Consider the following 16,879-nt stretch of genomic DNA (forward strand, 5'->3'; position numbering starts at 1 on the left):
CCAGGCCGCGGCGCGTCCACACCTCACCTGCTCTTTGCCGCGTTCCTTCCTTCCCCGGCCCAGGCGCCCCTTAGAGCTGGGCGCGGAAAACCTGAACATACCTTCTCTCAGGAGACTGTCAGTGTGTAAATAGCCGTAAGAGCTTCGTTCCCTCAAGATGTCAGCTACTATGAATTTTTGAAACCACTTGCCTGTGTTCGTCGAGAGGCACCCCTTGTGGACAGATGCTGGAAAAGGCGTCTTTCAGGACGCTGAGCGTGATGCTTGTGCAGGAGGCTGGCCCCTGCCTAGCCTGCTTTCTCACGTTCTAGACACTTGGCCTGTTTTTCATATTCCTCATCTCACAACGGTGGTGGTAACATGCGTCCTCCAGGGTTGTTGTGAACCTTGAACTGGCTGGCGTGCTTGGCAAACATAAATGCTCACTATATGCTCACACCGGTCCCCTGCATGTGGGCGCAGCGGGGCACTGCCCCCTGTCCCTGCAGTAGGGGTCAGAGGGAACGCACTCAGGATGGAGAAATTACTGAGAACACGATTCTCAAACACATAGGTAACATCTGAGCTTCCACGGAGGAGCAGATGAAGCAGAGAACAGAGGGCAAGGTTAGGGACGTGGGGTTCTCAAAGGACAGATGTACGTTCATGTGACTAAGCCACAGGAGACAGAGAAGTGGCAGGAGAGGTGCCCACTGTGCCAACTCATGAACCTTAAACAATTTATTCTGTATGATATAGGGGCCCAGCAGAAGGTCACTGGCGAATTTCTAGGGGGAGGATTGTCAAGAATAAATAGGCTCCTAAGCCAGTTTACATTTTTAGAAACTTAAAAAAAGACTTGATTGGGCATAAGGAGGCAAGACAGCTTTCTACAAATAATTGAAAGTTTGTCAGATAAAAGAGGAAGCGGACTTATCCATGTGTTGCAAGCCGGTATCTTGGAATAGAAATGATAATGCTACAGACTTCAGGACGACTTCAGATAGAACTTTCCGGCAACTAGAGCTGTCAAACAATGGCCTGGCTTGCATTACGGTAGCATGTCCTCCATGCCTGGAGTATGAAGCCGGAAGACCATCTATCGGTAATGGCAAGTAAGAGACCTTGTGTTGCTTAGGCCTAACAGTGCCAGTGAACCAGTGCCCTAACCTAACAGTCATGATTTCACATGGGCAACACCCACTCAGAAGGCTTAGGAAATGGGGGTGTTGATGCATACTTTTTTTTTTTAGTTAATGCAAGGATAAGGAGGGAAATGTTATTTTGATATGTATTAATGGTGTTCATGTGTCTCAGTCTTTCCATATGCTAAAATGTTTGCAGTTTTTTCCCTAGTGACTTAGCATTGACTGGTACAGCAAGACTTTTAATTAGTGATGCAGGCATCAGAAAGGCTGGATATCATCTGATCATGTGTAATTACCAAGTAGAAATTTGGAGGCTTAGGTTTCCAATCAATTCCTCATTTTTCTTTTCTGGTCAGTTTCCTTTCTCTCCTCAACACCATTCAAGGAAAAGTCTAAATCTGTGTGCAATGGGTGGGAGGCTTCCTTTTTATTTTTGACGGACTGGAGATGGGTGTGGAGGGAGGAGGAAAAGCACAGAGTTCACTGAAGACACTTCTGTTCGGTTTCTGTGGCATCAGGCTTTGATATTCTTGCGAGAACAGCAGCCAAGTGTGCATTCTGTGGAAAATGTTTACAAATCGTGCTGTTGCATGTGTGAGATTATGCACATGAGAGACACACAGAGAGAGGCAGAGACACAGGCAGAGGGAGAAGCAGGCTCCCTCCAGGGATCCCAGGACCCAGGATCACACCCGGAGCTGAAAGCGGATGCTCGGGACACCTGGGTGGCTTAATGGTTGAGCGTCTGCCTTTGGCTCAGGGTGTGATCCCGGGTCCTGGGATCGAGTCCTGCATCAGGCTCCCTGCAGGGAGCCTGTTTCTCCCTCTGCCTGTGTCTCTGCCTTTCTCTCTCTGTCTCTCATGAATAAATAAATAAAATTTTTTAAAAAAGAATAACTTAAAAAAAATGAAGGCAGATGCTTGACCACTGAGCCTCCTAGGCATCCACATGTTGCTTTTTAAGGGTTCCTTTTGCTTCAGGATGCAGATACAATGGCGAATTGTCCCTCTCCTCAAAGCTCTGGGGTTACAGAAGGTTGATAGAAAAATCAGACATGTGCATCATTAAGAATTCAAACTGAGACCCGCTCTACAGAGAACCAATCTGCAACTTGAGTTATCAAATAAGTTCATGGATATATTAATTCATGAAATTCACTTTAACATAGTCAATATTTTATTTGGTATCACAGGAAATGAATATTTAACAAAAATCCTGTCTATGACACATACAGTGCTGTGCACTCCGAGGGCATTCCATCAGTAAGAGTTTTGTGGTGCAGGAGAATTCTATGTTAAGGGCTTCCTACCCTTGTGTCTAATTAACAAGACTGTGGACTCTCAGATTTAACAATGTAACAGGTCTTTATTCCAGGGAACATTTATTTTGTGTACTCCCGAAGTTAGTTCTAATACCTTTATGATGGGGGGGGGGGGAGGTTCTGCATTTCTAACTTCTTGGTCTTCAGTGTTTATCGTTTGCCCGCTTACCCGATGGTGAGCAGGGGAGAGCCAAATAAACATAACTTCTTCAAGCAGAGTTGCCAAGATAAAGCCATGAGTATATGTATCATGGTATACAGATTGCGTGAGGGTTAGCCTAGAACATTTCTACTATAGTAGAGAGAATCCCAACACTGACACACCCAAGCATGCACACAACGGGAGTCCTTCCCCGCTCTTAGCCAAGGGAGTCTGCTGTTCCGAGGGTCCCTGGAGACCAGGGAAGCTATTTCAGGAGTCTTAGGGTCGGCCCTCTGGGCCATGAGCTTGGTAATCCGAAGCACTCGCTCTAAAAGACCACTCATTTCTCAGTCTTTGAACCTTTAAAATTATACAACGGAGTTAATAAATCACGTCACACGATTTAACATCTTAGGTCATGTCATCCTTTCTGCTAGGAAATGGCTGAAGCAGACCCACCACATCACACCAACGTGAACTTGGGGTCTTCTACGCAGACGAGGCCTGGAGCAAACACTGTGATGGAGCCTCTGCACCTCCTCCTCAACATGCAAAACATCTGTTGGCTTCCTCGCAAATGAGAGCAAATGATAAACGTGAAAAATGATATTTTAAAAACTCTGTATTCAATTATTCACACCAAAGGATATCCATTAAAATTATGAACATCTCTACATATATTTCATGTATCATACATATATATATACTTTGTGTGTATAGTTACATATCGACAAAAGATTTCTTGCTGCTCTAAGCATGTAAGTAAAACAAAGCTAGATTTTGCAGTTTAACACCCATATATGCATATATACTGGCGGTTTGAATTATGAATTTATTTACAACTTGCCTCGGTTATAATAAATGATTACTGTTCTATTATACAAACATAACGGTAAAGGTTTCTTTTAAATACAAAGACTGCAAATGAATACATGAAAAATTACACACATGTACAATATTTATAATTTATAAATGCAAAGTTAAGACCTCTTTAAATTATTGCACTTGTGCATTTTACAAAGATCTTTATATGTCATACATATAAAATAATTGTTTTAAGTTTGCTAACTCATCAACTATAATGAAGTCGGATACTGTTCACTTGGAATTCTTTCTCCTAAAAGAGAGCCCACTAAAACTTTGGATACAAATCCATCAACTCTACAGATTTGTCTGTGCAGCGCATTGTATTTTGGACAGCTTGTAACCCATCTTACACCTTAGCAGTTGGGGTCAGCGAGATCACTGCTGGCAAAAGCGTGGGACCTGACCTACGTGGGGATGTAGGATCTCTTTTGCTCATACGGACTTGAAAAGAAAGCCACCTTTTTTTTTTTCAGAAAGATTCAAGATGCTGCGTGTCTATAAATTTTGGTAACTTTCACAGTGTTTTGGGCAAGCACATGATTTCACATGGGTCACTTCGTTGGGTCTGGTGAATGAGGGGCACCTTCCACAGATAAATCTATTGTACTTTCAACGTGTGCATCAAATCCGTACGTAGGACACACGCCATCCAACAGATTATATGGGAAATAATATTCCTGTATGGCATCTACATAGGCTGGTGGAGATAGGGCATAGGACTGGGTATTATCCAAGTGGGTGAAGGAAAACCAAAGCTGCAACACCCATGGTCTGATGATGTTTCCAGTGAGCTGGGACCAGATGATACACCTCGCAACCTCAACTTGCAGCAGGAATAAAGACTTGCCATTTACACTTCTGCAAATACAAAGTACCTCAAACTATCAGCTGACACCTGACACGTGTAAACTCACTTCTCTATGTGACACATTGGACTCAGCTCTTAACCCCGGGCTGGGTCTTTGGGCTACATGAACCCACACCCCAGCAGGGGCACACTCGGGTCTGCTCGTTCAGTTACCAAATCCTCACACGCCCTGTAGAGTGAGGTCCAACCATGCATGAGGCAAATAGCACTGCTGTCCACTGTGGGTCCAGAGGCCAGAAACTTAGCAGTTGAGTGAAGACAGTAATGCTTCTTTGAATTTGAAATACTGTTTCTTGGGAAACATTAATGTCTTTCTCTTTATCCCACCCTTTTAATTTAGAACCAGAACACCACTGAAATTTTTCTTTTTTTGCTATTTTTACCATCCCAGAAATCCATCTAATGCTTCAGACAACCAAAATATCCAGTACAAAAAAGGATGAAAACCAAAGAGTGTAAAGTATTGCATTGGGAATCACTAATTTAAACTTAAGATTAGGAGTTTAAAGAAATGGGCAGGAATGTGTATCAAGGTAGATACTTATGCAAAGGTAAAACAGAAGGGCCATGCGCTGCTGACAAGTGGGGGACAGGGTGAGGGGGGCAAGACCTGACAGCTCATTTACATTTTACAGAGATTTTAAAGTCAGGCAATAAAAGGGAATATATTAATGTGACTAAATGAATAAGTCTTTAAAGAATTAAACCCTAAATAAAATCAGCAAAAGCAAACACATGTCTGAAATAAAGGTTAGAAGTGATTTTCAAAATCTAAATCATGCATATGTACCTGAAACCCAATAAAATCACACCATAACTGTGTCACAGTTCTTGGAAATTTTGGCAAAAAAAGACCGCCTCTGAACCGTTCATTGGTTATAGTTAGTCATCAGGGTGTGTGTGAATGACATCAAATAAAGGATAGACGTCTGATCAGGAGAGAATGGTCCTATCCATTCAGTTTGATCCAATTAATCATGAATATATCCCCTTTGTTTTTAATTACAGTTAAGCAAGAAAGGCAAAATAATAAATATGCAAATGAAGAAGTAAAATTGCAGTATTTAAAATAAAGGCACAGAGCAAGGCATGGTGAGTAATTTAGTCCTATTAAAGCTCAAACCTTGAGTTAAAAGACCAGAAACATAACATTCAAACTAAATCTACTAAAAAATCCAGGTAGCTGAGGATTTATCTACATGTATCACATACAAATGTATCTAGTGTGCCTAAACATACCAGTAAAGAAAAAGTCAGTGAGACTGTACAAAAAAAAAAAAATCTAAAGCTATCTAGAAAGCATGCTAAGAAGAGGAAACCTACACTGAACAAATCCAGTTTCAAAGTAGTCCTGTTTCTGATGCTGTGAGAACAAGTCATCTTACGCAGTACTGTAGCATCTGCACAGATGTTTTCCCTATGAGGGAAGAGTCCAGAATGAGGACAGGAATGCTAACTAATTCAGCATGGTCTCACTTTCAGCACCGCTTTCTGACGAGCCCTGGAGAGATAACGGAGGCTGGGAAGTGGATCTCAATCCTGCCCCAGGAAGAGAATTACTGCCGTTTTTGAGAATTACTTTCCATATCTGTTTTATTTTTTCTAATTAATTAAACCACAGTCAACTATTAATTAATAAGATGTCTGAAACTTTTAGAATTTTGTTCCGTTGCCTAAGTTTGACATTTCATGATGGAGTAATTGCACCTGACAATAAAACTGTCCATTGTAAATTGGCACAACCAATTAAAACTTCCACGAATGGAACATTCTCCATATACTCACGGCTGGCTACCAAATTTATTCTGAACAGGGAAATTTCGATCCAATGTAAAAACCACTCTTAATGAGAAACTAGTCAAAACTTTGGGTAATAAAAGCCATCTGCCCTTTCAAGAAAAGATCTGGGAAAAAGATGAGCACAGAACTCAAAAAGTTTGTCTGCTAACTACATCTGCCCCAATATAAAAGTGCTCCTAACTGCATTTTTTCCAAAAGCAGATTATCGACTAAATGTCACTGCATCTCGGACCCATTTTAGGTAAATGCATGATTCCTAAGTAGATCTTAAGAATACTAACAGTTTACATTAGAATACAGTCCTTCCTTTGTTCAAACTTTGCTTTGATTCTGACAATATTTCAAGAGAAATCAACCAACCAGTCAATCCATGTACATTTCTTTGGAAAACTGTTCAAAGAAAATGTAATACAATACACTTGGTCTAATAAAAATAAGACAATTTTCTGTAATAACTTTAGAAAAGCAATATTAAAAAGCAAAAATAGCCGTAAGATTTCCTCCCCATGTGACTGTTTTCCTTATCAACAAGCAAAATCCATGCATTAAGATCCTTTTAATTAAACGATCTTTGATGGTATTTCCTGCCCACTGCCTTGCAATTTAGTTGAGTCCCATTACATGACTACACTAACTTTGGTAGGTCCAGTTTCATAAATCTGAGTGCAGAAAAACATGCAACATTTTAGAGTTTAATTCAATAAATGCACTAACATGGAAAAGGGCATTTTCTACCCAGCTCTTCATCAAATAATATACATTTTCCAACACACAAAAAAAATCAGGTTTTGAAGAATGGGGCCAGTTTTTACTTTTTATAGATGTGTTTGCATCTCTATCCCTTACATGTATATACTTTCGTATTTGTGTGTGTGTGTGTGTGTGTATGTGTGTGTCTAGCCACCATGGTATTTCTCTCTTTAGATACTTCATTTTACTTCCTATTGTATAATTACAATAGCAAATGGAGGGCCATGTAGGGAAGATGGCAACTTCCAGAAGCCCATAGGGAAATTGAACACATAGTGTTAATTTTAAAATAAGAACAATGTTTATATATAGCTAACTCTGCTACAACTTAAATCATGTTGTAGGAACATCTGATTTCTTTTTGCAAAAACCATATGAATAACAATGTGTACAGTATTGAATATGTAAAAGAATTATTTTAAAAATTCATTTTATCAAAAGTACTATTCCAGTTTCCTGCCACGTGAATAGTAGGTAGATAAGCGGTTTGTTATGGATCTGCCTACCACTCCTTGAGCCTCTGATTCTCTAATTCCTTCAGGTCAGGACTAACCACAGCTCTGGGGGTGACCCTGCCTTTATGCTAAAAATCTTGACAGCTGTAATATGAACCCGAAGTGACTGGCTTGTAATCCTTGTAGGAGGGGGTCTGGACTACTACTTTGGTGTATTTTTTTTCAAAACACACTGACATTGTTGAGTAATTTTAGTCCACCAAAAATTATACAGAAGACTCTACACACTACAGGTTTGCATGTAGATACTGGATACTTGAGCAGAGAAGGGAGCAAGAAATGTGCCCCGATGTGCCTGTACGGGGCTCCTCTACTCCCCCATTGTGGACGGAGAGCTCTTGAAATGTGACCACTGAGCACACAGCAGGGAATGAACCGGGGTTGGGCGCAGCAGATCAAAGTAAAAATTACACAAAACTTAAATTTTATGGTTTAATTTGACTTTGAGAGAAATGTATGGTATTTTAATTAAATAATTCATAGAATAAACCTCTCATTTTGAATGTGAGTCTAAATTCTTGCAATGACACCAAGTGAAAATATAAAGAAATCATTATTGACATTCACATTTGACATCCCGTAAGACCTATCTGTTAAGAAAAATTCATATGCCTTGCTTTTGTTTTGTTCTCTAGGCAAAGGGTTTAGAAAATTTGCCTACAATGAAGAAAAAAATAAAAAATATTCTTCGACATTTTTTGAATTGAGTTCTGAGATTTTTTATGTTTATCTGAATCTCCTCTCAAGAGGATAGAAAGTCTTACCTCACTTAGTGTTAAATCTATTAATCCAAGCCCTTTAGTATAAACTTAAAGAATACACTTGTCATCCACCTAACTTTTAATTCATGAGGCTCTGAAACAAGAATCTATTTTCCATCACTGATTGCAGAAAGACACTTCTTACTCTGTCCCCTCAGTGACACCTGTCCTGAGGCTGTCAGCTACAATTCACGCTAATTACGAGTAGGTCACACACGAACATTCACAATAGTAACGTGTAAAAATTCCTATTTATAACCAACAACATCAAAGCAACATTGGTGTTAAAGCCAGAGTACAACATCATAATAGTACCATTTCAACCCCTCACTGGAAAGCTACAACGGGAAAGGACCCCCTTCTGAATCATTCCTGTCCATTCCCAGTAAGGCCCAGCAATGTGAGAAAAGGCCAGTCCTCGAGTCACATGGAGTCCCCTGGACAGCTGACTTGTGGTCACGGGGTAGTCCTGGTTGATCACTGTCTCTGACGCGTGACAGATGAGACTGGTGGGGAGTCATCTGCTTACACGTTTCCTGGGTGTCACCTTCTTCTAGAGGCTTACATCCTCATTACCAGGTGTAGGTTCCCCCCACAAAAATAAAAGGAAGAAAAGTCAAAGAAGCAGGACGAGCATCTGCAGGTGGGACAGCTCATCGGGTGGCAATCAGTCATCGATCTTCACAGGCAGCTTCTCCGAGGGCCCATGGGCCCCTGGCGGCGATGAGATCCACACTGCGCTCTCCTCCCCTCGGATCACCTTCTCCCACTGGCTGAGGTTATTCCTGAGGATAAAAGATGTGGGGACAGGTGATGTTTCAAAAGGATTTCCGGATTCCATCTGAAGAATTAAGCACACCACCCTGAGGTGTAATCACATATGATGGCCACGGTGCCCTTCTGATGCCGACAATGACCAGCCTGCCAAGGCCGGGTGGCATCCCTGCATGTCTCCCTGACGTGGCTGGGCAGCTCGGCCTCCAGCACAGCAAGACTTAGGGGATACTTTGTCCCACGAACTCTGGACCTACCATCTCAGAACCAGTGAGAAAGTCAGATCTGGAAAGGGGCATGGGCTGCAGGGTGTCCTAGCCAGGAGCTCCACGGTAAATGGAAAGGGAGGGAGGCCCGGGCAGCGAGAATGTTCGGCAACAGCACCGACAGCCAGGACTTCACACTCTGCAGTGGACAGCGGGCTTGGGGTCCCTGCCACATCATACCCGAAACTGGGGGCAGCCTTATTTTGAACACTGAGTCTTACATTAAAAAGTCACCATAAGTTACATGTGGTACCAATGTTAGGAACTTCTTTGTGGCAGCAAAGCCATCTTTGTGTCTCAGGCAGGCCACCCGTGCCCCTGTCCATGGGTCTTTCTCCCTCCACACCTGCAATTCATCTACTGTAGGTGTCCCTATCTCCTTGAATGGTGTCGGCACCCCCTCACCCCACGGGGTGGCCCAGGTGCAGATCTGATCGACACCTCCCACCTTGCTGTCTTATATACAAAGCCCAAATCAGAAGGGAACCTTGCACTGACAAACACAGAATTCATACAAAGCACACACATGCAAAGACACCTCTGGACAAAAGAAATCTCTGAAATATAACCTGAAAAATGTAGCACTTTCAGCTTTTGTACCTTATCATCACGAACCCAAAGAGATTTTTTGATATATTGGAAAAAAGATATACACTAATTTTGCCATGTTTCTGTGGACACCGACGATACATAAATGTTTTAAGTGTTAATAAGATTAAAATGGCATTGAAGAGATTCTGTGGTTCAGCCAAGTGCAATGAAGCAAGAATGCATCAATGCCGCTGAGACAGCTTTGAAAATACTGATCCCAATGGTTGATAATAATGACAGCAGGCATTCATTCTGCTGGTTCTAGATTAACATAAAATACAGATAATTTTTGGATAGGAAAAGACTTTTGATTGCTACTTAGAATTTTTTTTTTAATAACATGGATTTTGATTGATATTCCCTTTTCTCTTTTGTGGGGAACTGACTTTGCCAACCTCATTCCATCAGGAAGGAGTCTCAGCTCATACTCCGTATTGTCCCTATGGCTCAGCCCTTATGTAATAAGAGAATATTTTAATAAACTGTTGATCAAGGTCAGTGATGGCTCAACAAAATAAGCTGGGATGTTATATTTGCCTCCCCAAGAGCAGAGAAGAAACAGAAACCACCACTTATGTAGGAAAAAACAGGATCTTTTTTTTTTTTTAACTTCTTACTTGTTGGTTTTGTTTCTTTGTTTTCCTTAATATAATTCGTTCATGATATGAGTTTCAACAGCAGAAAGTAGGAATGTATACTAATGCCTCTGGTTCTGTTTAAACCAGGAGTCTGTCCTCTGCTCCTCAGTGTGCCTACCCCAGCCCCCAAAGATACTCCATGGCTAGCTAAATAGTTAGAAAAATCAGTGCGACACCAACTCTCTTGCAAAAAATCAACAGGAACGGCTGCTCTGCTCATTGTCCTCTGACTTCCTCAGAGGAATTTCTTTTCAAAGTAAAATGAAAATCTTAAAAAAAAAAAAATCCCATGTTCTTAGGTGAGTTCATCCCTCATTAGCAATAAGGGAAGGATGCAGAAGAGTCTGAAGCAGAGACAATGACAGATGACTTACATCTCTTTGAGGAAGAAAATAAAACTCCCAGAGAAAGAAGATCACAGTCAAGCCTCCTCCTCCTCATCTATACAAGAAACTGTAGGATTCAGCGGAGCCTCTTTCTAACAAGTAGCCCTGAACACACATCAGTCCTAGCTTTTAAAAACCGTATTGGGGCATGGATCCCTGAGTCCTAACAAAACCCAAACCCAATGCCTTCTTGCTCCTTTTTGGTGAATGAAGGACTTTATGAATACTCTTAACATATATTTGTTACCTAGGCAAACACACGGCCTATAAAATTAGCTTTATTGCAAACTGTAGATAAGACATAGCACACACATTGAAGAAAAATTGAGAAAAATTCTATATGGAGTCTTTCTTTTAAATCACAGCCCAGCTTGAGCTGTGGTACCTACCTGCATGCTTTGAGGAGAGGCTCTGTGGGCGGGAAGATCTGGGTGAGGGTGGTGTAGCAGGGGATGGCCACAGCGTTGTAGAAGCCCAGCTGCCCCAGCAGAGCCACGCATAGGAAGACAAAAAAGTGCATGTTAGCCATTCTAGTAAGCACTCCATCTCTCAACTGAAGCTTCTATTTCTCAAGCTAACTATAAAATTAAATGTCCTAGTTTTGCTCCATGATATCTGGGCTCAATGAACACTGCTGCAGAGTGCATTTAAAAATGTCTTAAAATATGTCCTCAAAATCACACACATAAAAGGAAGTTAATCCAAAACCCAGTTCAATATTCAATGAGATTCCATTTATAGATCAATCAAGTTAAAATTCAAGTACAGTTCTTGTCGCTGATCAAAGTTTTCTACCATAGACGTTTCAAAGTCAAACCTGCTATTCTGCTACATGGGGGCCTCTTCTCCCACTTAATATTTGGGAATCAGTGCAGGGTGTTCTGTGGAGTTGCTACCCTTGGCTGTTGGTGCCCCATTTCATCTCCCGAGGCTTTCTTCACCCACCTCCCTTTTTCTGACCTACAACAAATCTCACTGACTGTATCAAGGTTCTTGCATGTTACAGTTCTTTTAATAGGCCCTACTTCACAGTGTTTAATCTGTGATACTTCAGAAAAATATATTAAATGGCACTTTATTAGGAATTTCAGGCCACAGTACATATAAATGCTGCTGGCCCAGACTGGCCTACGGAAGGCCAGATACAAGATGTCAGCAGAGAATGCAGATGGTCTAGCTGCAGATAATTGCCCAGGTGGCTGACAATGTGCACAAGATATTACTGGCTCTTTGCATGAGGTGACCCCCAAATCAGGGCTTACCTTTTTCTCTAAAAAACTGAACTTCAGTGAGATGCACCAAGAATGGATTCTACTGGGTCCCTTTCTGCTATTGTAAAGTCTGTCATCAGAGTAACATTACTAGAATAATGCCTTTGCACTACTATCTTTAACTTAGTAACTCACACAGAGGCTTTTCTTATTTTAGTGCTTTAGCAGATGTCATGGAGCAGAAGATCTCAAAAAAGAAATATTGGAAGGTAGAGCATTTTATTGTCATGGCAAAGAATAATTTAATGGTAATCACAATTCAGAAGCAATACAGTTGGTACAATACTAGTCGATCATAGAGATATTTTATTTAAAACTCTCTCATGCTATAAATGGATCTGCAATTTGGGCAAAAAACCAAACTATTGTCTTAAATAAAATGGCGCTAGAACACAGCCCATTCTTGGATAGCACTTTCAGCTATCCTATGCATTCTGTTGGGATGACAGCTTAACTATCAAGAAATAACTTTGTTGGATCTTTATCTGAGGCCACATGGCAAGGTAAGTTTCAAAGGAAATAGCAAATCAAATATGCAGTGTTGAAAGAAAGAGTAACTAAAGAAAACAGAGGTGAATGTTGATATAATCACACAGTGGGACAGGACCTTTACAATATGACATGAAAAGCAGACACCAGACAGGGAAGGCGGTTTCTCTGTGAGAACATATATGGGAGAGTTTCATAAACAATAATAAAAAAAAAACCTAAACTGCAAAATACACATACGAACGGGTATATCAGGTCAGGCATGTTGGTGCATGTTCAACAGAGAAGGAACTGTGAGCACCGGATCAGACACAGCGGCTAAAGACACGAGCATACCGTGTAGTGAGGACCATGAGGATGAGAAGACCACATAGTCTTTATCTCTGCTGACATCTTTGAAAAACTGTGGACTGGCCTCAACTTTGGTATTAATGGTGAATAGACTGACTTTAAATAAAGTAGGAAAGTAGGAACACTTGAGAACTTATCCAAAAACCACCATCCTGTGAGTTTTCTGAAATGTTTTCTTTTCTTTTCTTTTTTTTTTAAGATTTTATTTATTTATTCATGAGATACACAGAGAGAGGGAGAGAGAGGGAGAGACACAGGCAGAGGAAGAAGCAGGCTCCATGCAGGGATCCTGATGTGGGACTTGATCTCGGGTCTCCAGGATCATGCCCTGGGCTGAAGGTAGGCACTAAACCGCTGAGCTACCCAGGGATCCCCCTGAAATGTTTTCTAAACAAAATTCTATATTATAATTATTTGTCTATAGCTAACTTCCCTATTATGGCATTAGAAGATTGGTAGTTTAAAAAGACAATAATCTGAGAAATAGATTGTGCCACATGTGCACAATGCAGAACTGACAAGGCCTAAGAGCTGTCAAAACATCAAAAAAGTGACATAAATTATGTGGTAAAACCTGAAAAAAACAATAATTAATGTCAACTGATGGTAACACAACATTCAAAATGTACTAAAACACTCTGTATTATTTGTTAGGAAAAGTGGGCCTGATCAAAATCTATAATGTTACTCTCCAAAAAGCACCTTTGCACATTCACTAACAAAAGATTTTCTGCTTGTTAAAAATATTAACAATTCGGGCAGCCTGGGTGGCTCAGGGGTTTAGCGCCGCCTTCGGCACAGGGCGTGATCCTGGAGTCCCGGGATCGAGTCCCACATCGGGCTCCCTGCATGGAGCCTGTTTCTCCCTCTGCCTCTCTCTCTGTGTGTGTCTCTCATTAATTAATAAATAAATAAAATCTTTAAAAAAATATTAACAATTCAAACTCATCCATCCCTCCATTTCAAGCCATCCATTACCACGATTCCATCTGTGGAAAGAACTGATGGCAAGGGTAGTTGTGGCTTCTTCAAACTCAACTACAATTTCCTAATCCTGGGTTCTCCAACACATCGTATGTATGATTTTATGACCGCCTTACATGGTCTGACTTTATAAGAGAATTCATACCTGGCCTTGTGGGACTTCGTCCTTCTTGTCTCTGTCCATCATGGGGATAGGCTGAATTCCCAACTTCTTCATTTCATCACCCTAAGATAAACAAGTGAAAATCAAGCTTTCTCAATGTATAAACAGTTACGAAATCTTGGCATTAATGAGTTGCTCCTTTTATTCGATACTTGTCTTCACAATGGATGTTTCTGGCTATTGACCCGAACAGATGTCAGAACAATAAAAACCTAACATATTATTGTTTGGCTTTTATCCTGAGGTTATTCTCAACTGAATTATGCACTGATCTGAAATGCACTCATCTCTCCTGGTTTCATGGTGCAGAAGTTAGTAAAAGTTATAACGAGAGGAGACACAGATAATAGTGAGGAGGAATGACAAGAACAAGGTATGGGATAACCTCAAGGCCTCTTTCTTACTTATTTTTCAAAGGAATTTTCACACATGCTGAACTGGATGAAGCAAGGGCTTAGAGGGAAATACTGTATGTCAAGAATAAACTATAGCGTGCTAGACGTGCTAGTAAAGATACAGTATAATTGGCTACACATCATCCTAAGGGTTGTAGTCACAGATGCTTATTAAAGATTTTCTATTTTGCACGCTCTGGGATAAGTAACGTAAATATTATTTCATTCAATCTTCATGAAATACTGTAAGTTACATGTTCTTATCCCTAGTTTATAGATTTTAAAAATTATCTTCCTCTTTTTAGTTAAAAATCTTCTTTCTTAACATACCCCAACATTTTCCTTACTACCTCAATTTTCCCTCATGTTTCTTAATTACTCAACTATTTTAAATTATTTCACAATCATGCTTATTTTCAGGAATCAGAAGGTAGGGTCCAAAAACAAATTATTAAAGCCCTCACTGAGGATGTTATTGTATAGGACAAAGGTACTGAGTACAGCTTTGTTCTAGTATTATTACTTTAAATATTAACTCAGTGGTTCTCAACCTTTTTCCTTTCCTTTTCTAAGTGAGTGACACTAACTGGGCCCCTTGCTCAAAGATATTACTTACAGTCCAGTCAGTAAAAAGAATGTGAATAAACAATGACTGGCCAATGTAGAGTACTCTCAAACAAGGATCGGTGCTACACAGGAGAACCCAGGAGGACTGTGGGGTGTGTGTTCCAGGAGCAAGTGGCCCAGAGGTCTGCAGAAGGCAGGATGGGGGAGAGCGGAGCTGACCTGGATGGCCGCCCATGGGAGGGACTCGACTCAGGGGATCCAAGGGGCTGAGACGTGGGATGGCAGAGAGAGGCAGTGGGTTCATGTGGGCTCAAGTTCGTGATTTCTGTCCTCATCCCAATAGCATGGAGAGCCAGACTGGGAAGAGTGCTCACACAGTCAGAATCAGCCTTCCCTAGCCTGCATGTGAGATGACTAAGGAACAGAGAGGAGTCAGCAAGCTGGCCAGAGGTTTGATCCCTGGTGCTCCAGCAGGACTTCCATCTCCAGCCCCAGAACATCAAAGCCCACACTCTGTGTGGCTGCTCATCTAACTGTGCAGGAAGAGGCAGCCAGCCCGGTCAGAAGGCACCAGGGATTCAGGCACCAGGAGGCCGAGTCCTGTGGAGAGGAGAGATGGGGAGAGGCGGGACCTAGTGCACAACTGGGAGGTTGCTGCCAAGACACAGTGACAACCTCTGCTTCCTCCCCAGGACCTCATATTCCTGGAAGATGGCACCCTGGGCAACTTTGGGAGCTTAATCTTTGTGGACAGTTTAATCAGTGCAGAATAGAGAGGGGAGAAAACCTACCTAACTTACCTGTCACGTTTTGATTCATATTTTAGAATACAAATATAGGTATTAAAGTATGAATTATATCAGTTAAATAAAATTATTTGCAAAACAATAGGGTAGCTTCAGACCAGTTTTCCTCATGTGATATTTACAGAATGTACTGGAGGTTACCATTTTTAGACATGTCTGCAAATTAAGTTGACTGATAGTCAAGTCAGAGATTACAGGTCAGACACATACACCTAAAGCAACCTTCCTAATGGAGTCTGATAGTAATGAGGTTCTGGGATGCACACTACAAAACAGGAAAAAAGCACACAGGAGTATGCCTGCACAACATGTTAGGCGTTCTGGAGAAGTCACACCGTGAGTATAACCAACTCCAGGCCTCTGGTCCTCATCCAATGAAAGTTTTTGCCTTTGCCATCATGAAAAAAATTAACGTTATAAATCATTTCTACTACACTATCAACTGAATGATTGACTGGTTTTTACTTCTTACATCCCTTCTTTTATATGGGTGAGGTTGAATGGTTCAAATCAGCAACGACCAAACTCTTTGCCCTCCGAATGTCCTTTTAACGTCCTCGAGCCAAATGAGGTACGCAAACATTTTATTTCATTTGAATATGTAGAAGGGCCCAGGTATTTGTGGGTTCACTTGAACAAGAGAGGACTCTATTTGATGGACAATTCAGAAAGCAAATTGAGAAATAAAACACACATTTCTGATAATGCAGATAATCCAGTCAAGAAAAGGTATTAGTGAAAGTAAGTTCCATGGTTGCTTCGCATGTCAGAGCGTCATGAGTTAAAAGCCCATATACTCTGTAAAACTTATAATGTGCAGGTGAATTGACTATCTAGAATATTTCCAGAATCCTGTCTGTCTATGGTAATCATGTCCCAAATTTCCAAGTGTAGACATACACAGTCTGTGACCCTGATGGACCCGCAATACTGTGGGCTGTAGGTCTGTATAAATGTCCTTACATCCATGTGTAAATGCTAATTTCTCTACTGCATGTGACTGCCAATAGTTTTTTGAAGTAACAAGCAACCTGAGCTATTAAGAC

The 16,879-nt window shown here is 41.1% G+C and overlaps 1 protein-coding gene across 1 annotated transcript in view; it reads right to left on the reverse strand.

The window, feature by feature from the left end:
• Positions 1-3,218: 3,218 nt before the first annotated feature.
• PDE10A (phosphodiesterase 10A) overlaps positions 3,219-16,879 on the reverse strand; it is a 301,470-nt gene continuing 287,809 nt past the window's right edge. The window contains exons 20-22 of the mRNA XM_055311551.1: positions 14,048-14,128; positions 11,197-11,285; positions 3,219-8,937 (exon numbers count right to left, since the gene is read on the reverse strand). Of these exons, the coding sequence (XP_055167526.1) occupies positions 8,820-8,937; positions 11,197-11,285; positions 14,048-14,128 (288 nt within the window). The 3' untranslated portion in view covers positions 3,219-8,819. The remainder of the gene's footprint in view (positions 8,938-11,196; positions 11,286-14,047; positions 14,129-16,879) is intronic.

The sequence above is a fragment of the Nyctereutes procyonoides genome, unplaced genomic scaffold (genome assembly GCF_905146905.1).
Source record: "Nyctereutes procyonoides isolate TBG_1078 unplaced genomic scaffold, NYPRO_anot_genome, whole genome shotgun sequence".
NCBI classification, from domain to species: Eukaryota; Metazoa; Chordata; class Mammalia; order Carnivora; family Canidae; genus Nyctereutes; species Nyctereutes procyonoides.